Here is a 16155-nt window from a genome sequence, read left to right on the forward strand (position 1 = left end):
AAATACCCAGGCTCAGCAGTCAGGATCCTGTCCGTTCTAGACAATTCCAGTGAGAAGGAGGGGTTCCCAAGGCAGGCTCACCTCCCCAGGCCGAATCTTGATATAAAAGTTGCTTCTCTTATAGGAGATCTTGAGAATCTTGGGCCAGGCGAAGCGGTTGATTCTGAGCCGGTCCCGGTAGATAAGCAGGCCGTTGGCACAGACCCCTAACATGATGTCGATGCCCTCGGAGTCCTGCATTGGAAGACATCATCGAATGGCAGGTCTGAGGGCCATGCCTGCCATGCACCCCGAATCCCTCCCTGAGCTCTGCTTTTGGATCAGCCCTCAGGATCAGGGTCAGAGCCCATGTGCTGGGGAAGACCCCACCAATCTCACACAGGCATCATTCATTCATTCATTCATTCTGTCAGCCATTCACCCAGGCCCCCATCTGATCATTCTGTCAATCACTGATTCACCGACAAACATTTAGTGGCGCCTGTGTGGTGCTAGGCCACGGGCTGTGTGCTAAGGACACAGACATAAACTGAAACCTTTGTCTTGATGAATGGATAAAGAAGATGTGGTATTTATATACACAATGGAATGCTACTTGGCCATGAGAAAACATGAAATCTTGTCATTTGCAACGATGTGGATGGAACAGGACGTTATGATGCTGAATAAGCCAATTAAGTGAAATAAGTCAGTCAGAGAAAGACAGGTACCAGATGATCTCACTCACATGTGGAACTGAAGAAACAAAACAGAGGAGGAGAAGGGAGGGAAAAATAAAACAGGATGAAACCAGAGGGAGACAAACCAGAAGAGACCCTTAATCACAGGAGACAGACTGAGGGTTGCTGGAGGGGAGGGGAGTGAGGGAATGGGGACACTGGGTGACGGACACTAAGGAGGGCATGCGATGTGATGAGCACTGGGCGTTATATAAGACTGATGAACCACTGACCTCTACCTCTGAAACTAATAATACACTATATATTAATTGAATTTAAATGTAAAAAAACTTGGTTTACAAAATCAATCAATAGATAAATAAATAAATAAAGTTAAATCATGGTAAACAAAAAATAAATAAAGCCTATGTCTCTCTCTCATGATGCTCCCAGTCTAGTGGTGGTACAAACAGGTTCATAATACAGTGAATATAGAAACGTTATAAAGATCATGAGAAGATAAAGTGTTAAGGAACTCTGAGGAACGAGAAACAAGAATATGAAAGGCTTCAGGCTGGAGGGAACACAGGGTCTGGCGCACCAAGCCCTCTGAAGCACGAGGGACATGACCACCACCCCCCACCCCCCACAGAGGCCAGGGAGACTCTGGGGCCCAGCAGTACCTTGGCATGGTGTAGGTCTACTCCATACATGGAGAGCTTCTTGGCGTTCTCTAAGAAGTGGATTTCTGCTTCTCCTGGAGTCATGCCCCTAAAGGAAAGAACACGATCATAAGCAGCCACGGAAAAGGCCCAGGCCTAAGTCCCACTGGCTGAAGGCGGCCACAATCAGAACCTGGGATTCTAGGAAGGCAAACGCTCTGGAGTGGGCACATGGCTAACCTGCTCGCAGTCCTTCCCCTCTGCTGTCAGCCCTTGCTCCCAGCCACCCAACCCCCTCCTGGTGCCAAAGCTCCAGTCCAGTCTTGTCTCCTCCGGGCAGTATTCAAGGGATGAGCTGGGAGTCGGAATTTCTGCTTCGTTCTGCCACAGAGTTCAACATTAAGTCATCGATTCTGCTTCCCTGTGGCTGTGAAGGCGCTGTGGAAGCCATGGTTCATTACAATCACCCAGAGGCTCCGAAAGGATCACCCAAGGAAGACATTTTTCTCAGAATTTTATATCCGAAATCACTTAATACCCCCCAAGGAGCTGGTGCGCATTCTCCTTTCTGACAAGAGAGCTACGCAATTCATCACTTTCCTTCTTTGCTTTGGCTACAGGGGAACTATACATTTTCCATTTAACCACAGAGAACCTTCAGTGAGCACGGCGTGCTGGCCACTGTTCCAGACACTTCGCGTGCATGACCTCACAGAGTCCTCGTCACAGCTCCGGACGGCTGGTGTTGTCACTGTTCCCATCAACACGGAGAGGCTGAATCACTCACCTCAGGCCACACAACTATTACGGAGCAAGAGTTGGGACTTGAATCCAGATGACCTGGCTCGAGAGTGTGTGTTCCTTCCCAACCTCTTCCCTTCCATCTGGGTCATATCCCCTGGGCCTTGGGGTCCCCCGCTCTGCCCGCCTCCCCAAGCGGCCCTGGGAGATGCCTGGACACTGGGTGTCCATGTGCTTTCAGTCAAAAGAGCTGAGCAAGCTAAGGGATGGCCACCAGCCTTTCTCCACCCACACACGGGTTTCTGAGTTCTTAGGACCCTTGCAAATCCCTCCCACATCTTGCTACCCATGGCAAGGATGACAGATGGCAGGCAGGCCATTGCTCCCTATTCCCGAGCCCCGGCCAACACTGCTGACCAGCCGAACGGTTTCAGTGTCCTTCTCACCACAGTATGACAGCAGCCACTGCTAACCCGAGTTGGCGTGCAAGTCTCTGAGAGACACACTTGCCCCTTGGGACCCAGCGTTCTGTCACACCCCAGCAGGCTCTCACCCCTGTACACAATCCCTCCACATCTGGCCCTTGTCCTCATCTCCAGACACAACCCTCCTCAGGCCTCCCATCCTCATGAGCAATGAGATAATGTCACCACCCACCCTCCCACAGGCTCAGCACTTTACAGCTTACGACACACTGTACGTCATTGGTCACATTGTGTTCCCATAATGGCCCTGACTCAGAGTCCAAAGCACTTGAAGGGATCCCAGAGACCATTTAGTTCCAGGGGAGCCCCCCCACCCCGGGTCCAGGGATGGTGTCAACCTCACAGCAGCATTTGGGAATGGGGTAGGGGGCATTTTTGTGGTTACGATGCCTGACAGGGTGTTAGGGGCATCTACTGCCTGGAGCCTGGGGATGCCAGACACCTTGCACAATGAATTCTCCTGCCCCCAATACCAACAGTTAAGACAGACGGATAATCTAAATCGGTACATATGCCTGTGAAAAATGGAGCTGATAAGTTAAATAGCCAGCCCGACGATGACCCATCGGGTTACTCATCTTCTAACTTCGGGAATAAAGAGCTTTCTGTTGCACAATCAACTCTTCAACTCCTAAGATCACAAAGCAATGATAAATATGTCTCTGTCCCACGTGCCACGTAGCCCCCAACAGCGCCAAGGCACGTTCTATTAGCGCCCACGGTGAACCGATGAGGAAACGAAATGACCCGCCCAGATGCCCTGGTTAGAAAGTGGCAGAGACAAGAATGTGAACCAAGGCAGCCCGGCGTCAGAGGGCAAACTTTTGAGTTTTATACCAAGACCGAGACAGCTAGTGACTACCATTCCCATCGGAGAGAGACCCAGTGGGATGAGATGACTGTCTCTCAGAAGCACCTGCAATCAGGGGCAGAGCCAGGTGGGAGACTTCCAGCCCAGCACCTGGGGCCCTAGCCAATGGCGGAGAAGCCAGGGGAGGCCCCTCACCTGTACGTCTTGTGCAGCTCCATGATCCTCTCCTCCAGCTCCCGGGTCTGGTTGGGGGCGAAGCGGAGCTCGCTGACATAGTTGCCCACGTGCTCCTCGGCATCGTAGTCGCCCAGCTCAGCCTGCACGGCGTAGGAGCCCAGCAGAGCATGTGTGACGAAGGAGCAAGGCAGCCGGCCCGTGATGATGTCTGCCCGCAGCTGCAGGCACAGGTAGTATCTGGAGATAGGGGACAGTGGCCATGGGCACGGGCCCCACTCCCACCCTAGAGGCCCCCAGCACCGTCACGCACCCGTCCATCAGAACCAAACCATCAACACTCAGCTCAGTAGAATAGGAACGCTCCTAGACGCCAGCATTTCAGGTGTTGATAATTTGGGTGTGCCCTAGAAGACAGTTTTGTCCCATGTCACATGCCTTTCAGCGTTTTGTTAATTTCTAACATTTGTTCATTTCTAACCTGGAGGGATTTTTTTTCTACTGTGGGAACCTTTGAAATTTCTATCTCATTTTCAAGCTAAGTAGGACTGCTTTGCTGGTTGACCATTTTTTTTTTAATGTCATGTATTTTTAATCATACATAAGAATTATATTCTTATTGTGGAACAAATGTAAACATTAGAGGTGATTCTAAATTTCCTCTCGATGTCCATTCTCAGCCCTAGTCCCCTCTCCCAGAGGTCACCCCTATTATCCAGGTGGCATTCTAGACCTTTTTCTTCCATGGACATATAGAAATGCATGTGTTTTGATTCATGGGTGCTTTAAACAGGGACATGGGATCAAAGAGTACATCTGACTCTCCAGCTTGTTCTTTCCACACCCAGCTACTTGCCTAGTGCCCTTCCCACATCAGCACAAACGTCCTGACCTCATTCATTTCAACTCCGGCACCACATTCCACAGCTAGGACAAACCTGGTCACTAACATTCTCTCAAAACTTTTTAATTTTGCCTCCAGCTCTAAGTGAATTGTCTAAAAACAAACTGCTTTAAAAGAAACATCTCCAACCACAAGGATATGATTTTTTATAACTTTATGCACACTTGGATGATTTTACAATTTTTAGACCCATTTTAAACCATTTTTGTTGCTTTTTCAGTTACTGCATTAAAAAAAAAAAAGTCTCAGCTCATTCTCAGCCAATAATGCCTCCTTGCATTTTGCCATGTTTCACCATTGTTTCCAATTGCCTATTTCTTTTCCTTTTAAGTGCCTTTTACTCAGTATAATTTTTACTGCTCCATGACATGAAGTTCTGGCAAAAAGTACGTGTGGCCTCAGTGCGTGCTTGGGGCCAAGGCGTAGGCTCAGAATCAGTAGCAGCTGGAACATCATAGGCACCCGGTGTGGGCTTAAGGGCAATTCGTTCAAGTCTAAAAATTCGAAAATCACTGCCAAACATCCTGACCAATATTCCATTTCAATCAATTTGTCATTCTGACCAGTTTATTTTGGGCCTGAATATTTTTGACTAAATCAGCTGCTACTACCACCCCATTCCCTGAGGTCACCCATCCTAAGTAGGGCTAATTTCTCTCCTGTGTCCCTAGAAGCCCAATGCCCAGGGTCTGGCACAAAGAGGAGAGATACCAGTGAGTAAGACCACAGGGATGGGGATTAAGCCAGTCTACAGCTCTCAGCCTTCCTGGCAATGCAGTTGAGACCCTGTAGCTGAATCTTGGCTCTAAGGCAACCCTAGGGGTTAGGGCAGGACTAATGAGGCCAAGGCTTCAGATCTGATCTATCCCAGGGACATCTGTATTATCCCCCAAGGCCAGGGTGGGCATCGTGACTATGGCCCTACAAACAGGCAGCCAACATTCAGGAGGGACCCAACAGGGGAGAGAGGCTGGTTTAGGAGCCCGTCCCCTGCTGTAGGAGTAACTCCAAGCCCACGTCTTATTGTTGGTGGTGTGTAGGGCCCGGCACATGGATGACACAGCCCCAGATATTATGAAGTGAGACGATCTCTTTGGAAGGGGCTTAGATAAAGGCCTCTTCCTATTCTGATTCCAGAGGCAGGAGGAGCCCCCCAGAAGTTCTCATTCTCAACAATGCTTTGCACCTCCTTCCACTCTTCAAGCCACGTTATTTCCTGGCCCTGAGGCACTGTGAGATTGTACACACAATCCATGTTCATCCCGGCAGCCCAGGCTTGCTTCCATGGGGGTAGGGGGAGGTCACATGTCTAATCTGACCTTTACATGCCTGAGAGGTACACAGAGCAGCACATGGGACCAAATTCCAACATGCAAAGCCATCTGCGCTCTACTCACTCCTTATCCCCAAAGTCTAAAATGGTCCACTCAGAACATTAGCCTTCAGACGTGTTTGGCTTGTCCCATCCAGAGATGGCCTCCACCATGTTTTTTAAAAAGTCTGAATTCATGGCCAGTATTTTAAAAGCGTGGATTTTACTCTCAAATCTCTAGCTTCACTTCAACAAAGGGTCCAGTCCCCACGTGGCAGGGATGGCTGGAGCCAAACAGCAATTGTCGAGATGGCGTATGTCCTCTTGAATTTCAACTCCAGTCAATGAAATGTTGCCTGGGACGCCTCCCGCATCCGAAGCGGAGGGTCCACTGACTGCGGTGTTTGCGCCACTTCCTCCTACCCTGAGTCACCTTCCTTTGTCGACACTGTCTGCCTGGCCTGGCCGGGCATCTGAGTCTACAATTGCCAACATGTACTGTCCTACCAGGCCCGGGCGCCCTCATTCCTAGTCACGTGGCCAGCAGCCCCCTGGCCCCACAGCCCTCACCTTGTGATGTCTTCTGTCAGCTGGGCAGGGTCCGGGGGGTAGAACTTGACTGTGAAGGCAAAATTCCAGGGGCTGCCTGAGAGGAGGAGACAGGGGAACAATCAGAAAGGCCCCATCACCCCAGTGGATGGCCCAGATGCACCAGCTCATGGGCAAGTCCTCAGCGTTTTCTCGTATCTTTAATTCCGGGACAATCCAGTCAGAAAGCCTGGAATATTATTCCCAGTTGAAAGATGAAGAGACCGAGGCCCAGGCTGAAAGACTTGTGACATAGCAGGGGGAAGGAAGGTGGAAAGAAAGAAAAGTGATGGTGCACGCCAGGCCTACTGGTCATCACAAACATTACTTCAGTAACCTCTGCAACAACCCTATGAGTAAGTCTGATGACTACCCCCATTTTGCAAATGAGGACACTGAGGCCCAGGCTGTAGAGTGTGGTGCTTGACAAGAAATAAAGAGTATAAGAAATGAAGGTACGAGAAATAAAGTATGAAATGAAAGTATGAGAAATAAAGGCTGAGGCTTTCCTGGAGACAAACTCTGTAGGCCAAGAGAAGGATGACCGCAGGAGAGAGAGGAGGACTTGGGAAAAGGCTACAATCTAGAGCAATGAACAGACCACCCCTGGGTGGGCTGTAAGGCCCAGCCAGGGCAGGACCATGGTCACAAAGGGCCGGAGGCCGTGTGGTCACTACCGTCCTCGTCCCTATGGTCACCACCCCCTTTGCCATTCAGCTGTAACGTCTCCAGCACTTACTAAGTGCTGGTCACTTCACTTGCTAGGAACTTGAGGTGTACACGGAAGGGTTTGATCTTCATGATGATCCTGAGGTAAACTTTTCCTTATGCAGATGAAGATTCTGAGGGATCTTGCCCTCCTGGGATCACTGAGCTAGTCAGTGGTGGAGAACGGGGATGTAACCCCTGGTCATCTGACCCCAGAACCTGGGCTCCTGACCATGGCTGACTCCTTGGAAAAAGTAGCATCAAGGAGAACAATCCCTGTGTCAGGAATAATAGTAGCGGCAGTGGTAATAATAATAATAGATAATACGTACTGGACACTGCTAGGTGCCGGCACCGTTCTAGGTGCTGTGCACAGAATAGCTCGTTAACCCTGCACAACAACCCTAAGGGTGAATAGTCTTGGAGTCAGAATGGAAACCCAGGCATTCTGGCTCCCATGTCCGTCTGTCAAGCATCACACCAGACTAACCTCAGGAGAGCACCTACTACGTCCCAGGTGCTGTCCCTGGCACCCCTGCCTTGAAGGCACGAATCACTAGTCTGCTTGCCAATGAGAAGAGCCCAGAGAGGTGCCCCCAGTGCCCTAGGTGACAGGCACCGAGATTTGGGAGGAAAAGTCCCCAGCTCTGAAGCCCAGGACACGGGGTGGTGCCTCCTTCAGGAGGCTGAGGGGCTGTCACAAAGAAAAGGGCAAACAATGGTGGGGTGCCCAGCAGGCTCAGTCAGGGAAACAAACATGTGACTCGGGACCTCGGGCTGTGGGTTTGAGCCCCATGTCGGGTGTAGAGATTACTAAAAAATAAAATCTTAAAAAAAAAATTTGTTCCATGCAGGCCCCAGAAGGCAGAACAAAGATGAATAGGTAGGAGTCCCAGAGGTAGGGACGGAGACTGTGGCTGTACTGAAGGGGGCAGGCCCACTCCTCTGGGACTGGAGGTGGCCACACGCAGCAACCATTCACCGCACCCGGGCTGTGCTGCCCAGGGCTGCGGAGATGGGGGACCGACTCCCTGCTCTGGGGAAAGATGCTGAGCTCCAAGGCTTCTGCCGTCTGCTTCTCCTTTCCAAGCTCTCGGTCCTCCTCGAACTGCACACTCAAGCGGCCTGTGTGTGCTCCAGTCCTTTCAGGCATGAGAGGAAGGCCTGCCAGCTGGGCTGGAATGCCTAGGGACAGCCTGAAGCCCAGGCCTAGGACCCTGTCAGGCCCAGAGGAGCAGGCTCTGTCTGCGAGCCTGCCTCTTTGTCTTCAACTGACAGGAGCCTACAGGAAGAAGCACTCCAGCCCCTCCCCGAGATTCAGCTGGCATCCCTGGGGCCAGCTGCCTGCTGTCATGGCAACAGGCTCTGCTTTCCAGCCCCGGGGACCAGGGAGTCCAAGCAGAGCCAAGGGGGAGGGGCTCCCAGTGGAGGCATCTCTGCTTCTAGGCTCCAGGTCTCCACCCACTATATGCCCCCTGGCTGAGGCCACCTACCTCCCCCCTTCTGCCATGAGACGCCTGCTCCACCCCTCACAATATGCCTTTCCTCTCTGGGCCAGAAAGGACAGGTTGTCTCTTCACCCCAGGCCTTGAAAAGAGAGCAGGATGGTGTTGGGAGTCTAGGGCTAACGATCTGGCTTGGCCAATAGTTCACTCTGTGACTTCTGATAAGCAACTGCCTCTCTCTGGGCCTACAGTCACCCCATTGTTAAACACAGAAGATGGCCCAGACCAGGACTAGGCCTTGCTTTTCCTTAACATGTTAACTCCCATCCGTGGACAGTGGTCTGCAGCGCTGTGTGGATGAGGCTTCTGAGCTGGGTCAAGGGTCACCGATCACAGAAGTCTACACCCGCCCTGGACAGGAGGAAGGCTGCTTGCAAGACATCAATTTTTCCCCTTGTCCTAGATGATTCTGCAGGTCCCTTCTAGAGCTGCCATCTGAAGGCAGCTACGATTCCCAGGCTAACCTGCTCTGTGACTCTAGATGGTCACTTCTCTTGTCCCTGCTTCCGGTTTTCATTTATAAAACAATGTCCTGCCTTCCCCCAAGATCTGCTATGCAGAGCAAATGAACTCACGGGTCTGAATGTACTTCCCCAAGGGAGAGGGAATAGCACAACCGGGGCCGTGCAGCCTGGAGCTCCCACCCTCCTTTCCACAACATTCCCAACCACAACCAGCCACTCACTCCGGATCTGCTTCTTGATTTCCTTGGAGGGGTCCAGCCAGTTCTGAAAGAGAAGACAGGGTTCTTTAGCGGGAAGATGGAGGAGAGGGCCAGATAGGGCTATGAGACAGAGACATCCAGCAGTAGCCTGTCAACAGCCCCAGGCAGGGAACACCCTTCTCAGGCTAAGCTGTCTGGACCCTCTGGAACTGGGAGGGGAGGGAATAAGGGAATAAGGGGAGGGCCCAGGGCTTGGACCCCTAGGCCCTGAGTCTGGCACCGCTGTGAGTCAGCAGGGTGGGCAACTATGGGACCGGTGGAAAAAAGAGGAAACCCAGACAGGGGCCTCCCGAGGGTGGAAAAGAGGTGCTAGAGTAAGTGTCTCATTCCCCCAGGGAGTCAGGCCTCGGCTCTCCAGGCACCCATCTGGGGAGTGACTGGCAGGTCCCCAAGAAAGGGCTGGGTGGGAGCGGTAGAGACAGAGAACTGAGACAGACAGGGCTAGATGAGTCTTGGCCATGTGCAAACAGAAGGAGCCTAATGAGGATCTGAGGACTGACAGAAAGCACAGGATGTGGTCAGGACTAGGGAGGCCTAAGACAAGAGGTGTCCCCGACAGCAGGCATCCCCTGCCAGCCCTGCCCCCCAGCACAGATACCTTCTGGCTGTCGGCATCACAGAAGGTCAGGCCGAAGTAGTCCTTCTCCAGGAGGTTGAGGTGCTCACAGACCAGGTCAAATAGCACCTGGCCCCGGCCATGTTTCTGAAGAGGGGAGCAGAGAGGCTGTGAGGCTGGGACACACCTAGGAGGGGGGGCAGGGAGACTCCACCAGGACCTTTGAAACCCCTAAGAGTCTCCCGGCGTCTAAAGGGGATCTCAGCCCTCCTGCCACCTACCTCTCTGAGTCCTACCAGATCCTGGGTGACACTAAAGCCCAGTTCACCAACTACCCTCTGCCCAGCCCTGCTGGGGCCCTCCTAGACCTTAGACCTGCTCTGGGGGAGTTCGGGTGGCGGGTAATTGATTCCCCTTCCTTCACAGAGATTAAGGAGGTTAACTCTGACTCATGGAAAAGAAAACCACAAGTCTAAGTTCAGGTGTAAGAGGGAGAGAAAAGCCAACTGAAATATGAGGGATGTGGGCAGAGGACAGGGGAGGGCTCAGGACTCAGAGTCACAGTGAGACGTTCTTCCCTGGCCCTCCGCTGACACAAAGACTGAGTGAAATCCAGGGCTGCCCAGGTAGGAGTGGCGCTTCTGGCTGGACTGCCCTAGATTTCACTCAGTCTTGCCTAGGAGTAGGCAAGATGTTCACCTCGAAATCCTTCTATAGAACCAAAAAAATTTCCAAAACAAAACAATAACAACAAACCCAAACCAACCCTGCAGAGAAGAGAGACTCAACCTGCCAGGTCCTAGAAGCAAGTCATATCCCGGAAGACCAGGCTGGGGCACCAGCGAGAGAGAGAGGTGGCTCCCAGAGCTCTCAGGGAAGGCCACCCTCTGGACCCTTCCATACACTTGGAGAGGGCCAGGAATGGTGCCCAGACCAGGGTGGACCCTCTAAGGGGGTGAGTGAGAGCTCGGGACTAGGGTGGGAGTCTGAGCCTATAGAGGAAAGGGAGACAGTAAATGTGGGGCCGGGAGGGCTGACCCCAGACAGGAGGTGTCTGACCTCTCTACCCATGGTGGAACAGGATCGTGCCACAGGATTTCCACATGGCCTGGGTGACGGAGTCCTTCCAATGGGAGAGAGTCCACCTGTCTATGCCTGGGGCACCCCATACCATGGGAGCCTCAAGTGACCAGTTTGTCCACTGCCCTGAACAGGGGCATTCATAAGGGAAGACCCCTTCCTCTGCTCAATAAAAACATAAAAACAATTCGAGTTGAAACACCAGTATCTGCTAGGTGAGACTGAAGGGCCAAGCCTGTTAGGCCTTCCGGGCTAGAGATCAGCCCTTGGATCCTGACTCCTTGCCAAGGTACAGCCCGCCCCCCCGGAGAAACCTTTTCCTGGTGCCAACCCTGTGCCTCATCTAATTCCATTTGCAATCGTAACGGCCCTCTCCGGGCCTCGGGGCCACCATCTGTACAAAGGAGGGCCGGCCAGGTCATCGCTCCAGGATGCCGCGGTCAGTCCAGGCCTCTATGAAGAATGGACGCTCTCTGGCTCGGCCCAGGCTGAGAGCACACAGAAGCCTGTGCTGGCTCAGGGGCCAGTCAGCTGGGGGCCGGGCCCGCAGTGGGGGCGCTCCCTACCTCCACCTCACACTCGTACTCAGAGGCATCAAGCAGAGTGACTCGGCAGATGGCACTCTTATACTTCTTGGCAATCTTCTGGGGTGATTTCTGGGCTCTACTGGGCGTGGTCCTCTCCGACAGGCCATCAGCCTCCCCATAGCCCTTCTCCTCCATGTCTAGGCTCTGTAGGTCCAATAGGGGAAAAGTCTGGTCAGTGAGCTTGAGACCACAGCCTTTCATCCACGTGAAGACACAGTAAGGACACAGCGGCTGGGGCTAAGATGGTCTCCAAAATGAGAGCCACCGCCCTCCATGCCCCCCAGGGTGACCAGCATCTATGGTTAGTATACACAGGAGGAGAAGCAGAGCTTCCGTGGGTAACAAGGTGGGCTCGTGGAAGGGGTCACTTTTTCAGGGGGGCAGTCTTGGCAGGTGGGAAGCATCCCACAGAACCAGAGCTGCCCTGGCTCCCTAAAGTAGCGTGTCAGCTATCAGAGTTTCCAACTGGTCTCCCCTTTATCAGTCTGTCACGGCTCCAGCATGAGGCTGAGAACTCGTGGCCTGATCTCACAGAGGGAACGGAGGTCAGAGCCCTGCCAGCTAGTCCTAACTGCCACCAATGCCCTCGATGACCTTGGCCAAGTCCCTGCCCTCTCGGCCTGTCCCGAATGAAGGGAGGTGTGAATTGGATGGCTAGATGATTCGGCAAGTCCCTTGTTCCTTTAGGGGGATGCATTTTGCTCTGGGGTCATCCTGGGCTTGCCAGGCTAGAATGGACAGGTTCAGGAGGTAGGAATAACGTGGAAAGAACCAGGTTTTGGTATTCAGATCTAGATTTTATTTCCGTCTTGTCACTGTATTAACAATGTGACTTTGGGTAACTCACTTCATCTGCTGAGCCGCTGTTTCCCCAAGTGTAAAATGGAGAAATCAATACCACTCTCTTAGGGGCGCCTGGCTGGCTCAGTCAGCAGAGCATGGGACTCTTGATCTCAGGGTCATGAGTTCAAGACCCATGTTAGGAACAGTGCTAACTTAATTAAAATATAAATATATATGTATGTGTGTATGTGTGTGTATATGTATGTATATATATATCTGTACATTTGGGAGAATTAAATATAAACATGACCACAACACCCCCAGCACAGAGCTCAGCATGTAACAGATCAGTAATTAATCTGTGTTTGGCTCCCCCCCTCTCTGAGAACTGGCCCTGGATGACGGCTGGGCAGGGAGAGGGATGTCCAGGCTTTTAGACACACACCTGTCCAACAGGCCGCGTGTCCTGCTGGGGTGGGTGCTTCTCATTGGAGTTGGCCTCCGGGTGGCCGCTGTGGCCTGCTGGGGTCACAGGGGTGGTCGCAGTAGCGGCTGCCTCAGGCTGCTGTGGGGCCTCCTCCTGAGCCTTCTTCACCTCAGAATCGGGGCCTGTCTCTGTTGTCATGGTGACCAGCACGCCTGCATTAGCATGAAGGAGAGCACGTGACACGGGAAAGGGGCAGCGATGGTGTGACAAGACAGAGCGAAGGGGACAGGAACCACACGCGGAGAGAGCCAGATGGATCCAAATGGACAAAGATCCATGGAGAGAGGAAGGAGGGAGGGAGGAAGGGAGGGAGGGAAAGAGGAAGTGGGGGTGGGGAGAGAGAGCAGAAGTCAGGGGTTACAGGGGCAGCCGAAGTCACAGACCCCCCTCCCGCTCTTGTGACCACAGAGCTCTTAGGGCCTCCTCCAGTCTCTCGGCCCAGTCTTGGAATGGGGCCCCTCCTCTGGACAATGAGAGGCTCTCCAGGGAGCCCCACTCTGCCAGGAGCACAAAGGACAGTCAGTGACCCACTCTGGGCAGGCCCTCAGCCGGGCTATCTCTCCAACCCCAGCCCTGGGCACACAGTAGCCACTCCATAAACACTGGATAAACTCAACTCAACCAAAAGAGCCCTGGGCTCCGGGCCCTTTGGGCACTGACTCTGAACAAGGCTCTTCACTCCCCAGGCCCGCACCGCTACCGCCACAGGGATGTTGAGGGAATGGATCTGCAGGGATAAGACGAGGACATTATTTAAAATGGGCAGAACCCGGATGAGGTAAGTCAGGAGACCTGGACACAGGCCCTGGGTCCACCGCACACAGAGCAGTCACTTCCCGCACTAGGATTCACCCAGAAAGCACGGGACTTAGAGAAATGATCTCTGGGACAGGCGACTCTTACCCTTCTCCCCTTGGAGCAGGAAATGAGATTTCAGAGAATCGGGGCCCTAGTGCCCAGCCATTCTGCTGGCATAAGCAAACTGCAAGGAGAGGAAAGGAGAAAGAGTGGCATGGCCCTGCTTTTATATTTAACAAAACAACCACCTCAACAATACCTCTTGGTGTTGGTACACGTGTGCTGAAAGATCTGAACGGACACTGACCAAACTGTTAAGACAGGTTCATAACTGAGAACTGGATAGAGGAAAAAGAGGGAGATCCATGAGTGGGGGAAGAAAGGCAACTTCATTTTTTACTTTATAGGTTTTGGAATTACTTCTTTAATTTTAATACATCTGACAAACTGGGTTTGTTTGTTTGTTTGTTTGTTTTAAAGGGGGCAAAAGCAGCTACTCCTGACCCTGGTCAGAGTGGATCCTCAAAATACATAAATAAATAGATAGATAAATAAATAAATAAGTTTGGAGCTAAAACGTGAGGAAAAGGGAAATGAGCAGGAACCCTCACCCCTGAGCCTAGAGCCTCCCTCTAAATCCATTATATTAAATAAGAAAGATCTAGACTAGATGTGGCAGGTCCGTTTCCAACCCTATTCACCACGGGAGGCCTCTACTGAGCAAACAGACAGACGGACATTGGCTCTACCTTGTACTACACATGTGCTCCAAGCCCTTACCCTCCACTCCCCTGTCTCCTTCAGCTTCTCTCCCAGCATTCCAGGGGGCACCAGCCCAGCCCCAAGCGAAGGGCACTGGCTGGAAAGCCAGGGCCCCTGAGGGCCCTGCTAGCCCACACAAGAGCTGACCCGAACAGGTCACACTTTGCAAGCCAGAGCTCATAGCACAAATGAAAGGGCTTGTTGTTACTGATGCTGCTATTAAGAAGTAAGATGAGGAGGAAGGGAAGGCCGTGGTCACGTGGCCTCATCCCCACCCAGAAATGCTTTCCATTCATGTCATTACCTTGGACTTTATGGTTTGACTTAAAGCCGTAGTTAAATAAAGGCTCACTGTCACTTACGTGACACCAGATGTCAACTCTGTACCAGGACACAAAGCACTAGAAGCAGCTCCAGGGGAGGTCATGGCCTCACAGGGAACGAGGGAGACCTGTCTGCCTGGGCCTGGATCTCTCCGAGGCCTGTACCTGAGGATATCAGTCATCATACCAGATAAGGTCTATAAGAAGAACACTTAAAATAAATGCCCACTTAATTTTGCTTAAAAAAAATTTTTTTAGAAAGGATCCACAGACCACTCTGTAGGTGTTCTGCTGTGAAAAGCAGTTTCCATGTGACCATCATGGGCCCAGGCGGCACAGAGGCTCTGACGCGGGTGCTCTCCCCTCCACTTCCATCTCTTGTCAGCCCCTGTTTTCTGATGAACCTTCCCCAGACCCGCATCCAACAGCCAGGACACCAATTGTAAATAAATACCTGGTTCTTCCCCTGCCCAGGTCTCCGGGAGAGCCTGCAGGCAAGGAATCGACCCCAGCTGGAAGCGCTTTGAGATCATTCAATCTCTTCTCCTCTAGATGAGACGAGGAGAGCAAAGAGACTGGAGTGACCGTCCTCTCCTCAGTCAGACCTTCCCTGCCCCTCCCGCCCGCTCTCCTCACCCAGCCTCCCGACTCCCCAGATCCCGGCACTGGGGCCATGAAGCTTCCCACCGCACTTTGCTGCCCCAAGCAAACTTGAACAGAACCATCTGGATGGAGAAATGCACTCAGGACCAGGCTGGAAGCCAAAGAGGTGGCCCGAGCCACCAATGAACCCCGCAGCCAGGGCCTGGTGACAGAAATAATGGCTCATCCTTTCTAGAGCATCAAAAAAGATGACGTAAAAGAAATACCTGAATGAAAAGCTCCACACACAGCAGCCTGTGCAGACCGACCTCACTTTGATTAATACATACACACGAATACAGAATATTCAATAAAGTACTAATTGTGTTTGCTCCTAGATGGCACGAGTACAGGTTATTTTTTCTTTTTTTTCACTGTGGTTCTCAATTTTTCTATAATACCTGGAGATTTCTTGATTTTAAAAAAATGAGAGGTTAAAAATAAAATCTTCCAATGCAAGGGGATTGGTATGACAGGATGAGGAGGTAAAGTCTGATTAAAATTAAAATGTTTACAGATTTTTTTTTTTTTAAGATTTTTTTATTTGACAGAGATCACAAGTAGGCAGAGCGGCAGGCAGAGAGAGAAGAAGGGAAGCAGGCTCCCCACTGAGCAGAGAGCCCAATGTGGGGCTCAATCCCAGGACCCTGGGATCGCGACCTGAGCCAAAGGCAGAGGCCTAAACCCACTGAGCCACCCAGGTGCCCCTGGACTTATTTTTTTTAAAGAAGTATTTATTCATTTCTAGAGAGAGCACATGCATGCTAGACTGAGCATGGGGGGAGGGGCAGAGGGAGAGGGAGAAAGAATCTCTAGCAGACTCCCTACTGCACGCAGAGCCTGACATGGGCTCAATCTCATGAC

At 52.0% G+C, this 16155-nt stretch overlaps 1 protein-coding gene across 2 annotated transcripts in view; it reads right to left on the reverse strand.

Annotated features, from left to right (window-relative positions):
• Positions 1-16155, reverse strand: part of LOC111141413 (erythrocyte membrane protein band 4.1 like 1) — a 104335-nt gene that overhangs the window by 38485 nt on the left and 49695 nt on the right. For both annotated transcript variants that reach the window (XM_022493941.1, XM_022493940.1), the window contains exons 2-9: positions 12725-12918; positions 11476-11640; positions 9872-9976; positions 9235-9277; positions 6319-6394; positions 3554-3772; positions 1343-1430; positions 82-234 (exon numbers count right to left, since the gene is read on the reverse strand). In XM_022493941.1, coding sequence (XP_022349649.1) covers positions 82-234; positions 1343-1430; positions 3554-3772; positions 6319-6394; positions 9235-9277; positions 9872-9976; positions 11476-11640; positions 12725-12904 — 1029 coding nt within the window. In that variant the 5' untranslated portion in view covers positions 12905-12918. The remainder of the gene's footprint in view (positions 1-81; positions 235-1342; positions 1431-3553; positions 3773-6318; positions 6395-9234; positions 9278-9871; positions 9977-11475; positions 11641-12724; positions 12919-16155) is intronic.

Source organism: Enhydra lutris, unplaced genomic scaffold, assembly GCF_002288905.1.
Source record: "Enhydra lutris kenyoni isolate GAN:26980312 unplaced genomic scaffold, ASM228890v2 scaffoldscaffold6, whole genome shotgun sequence".
Taxonomy (NCBI): Eukaryota; Metazoa; Chordata; class Mammalia; order Carnivora; family Mustelidae; genus Enhydra; species Enhydra lutris.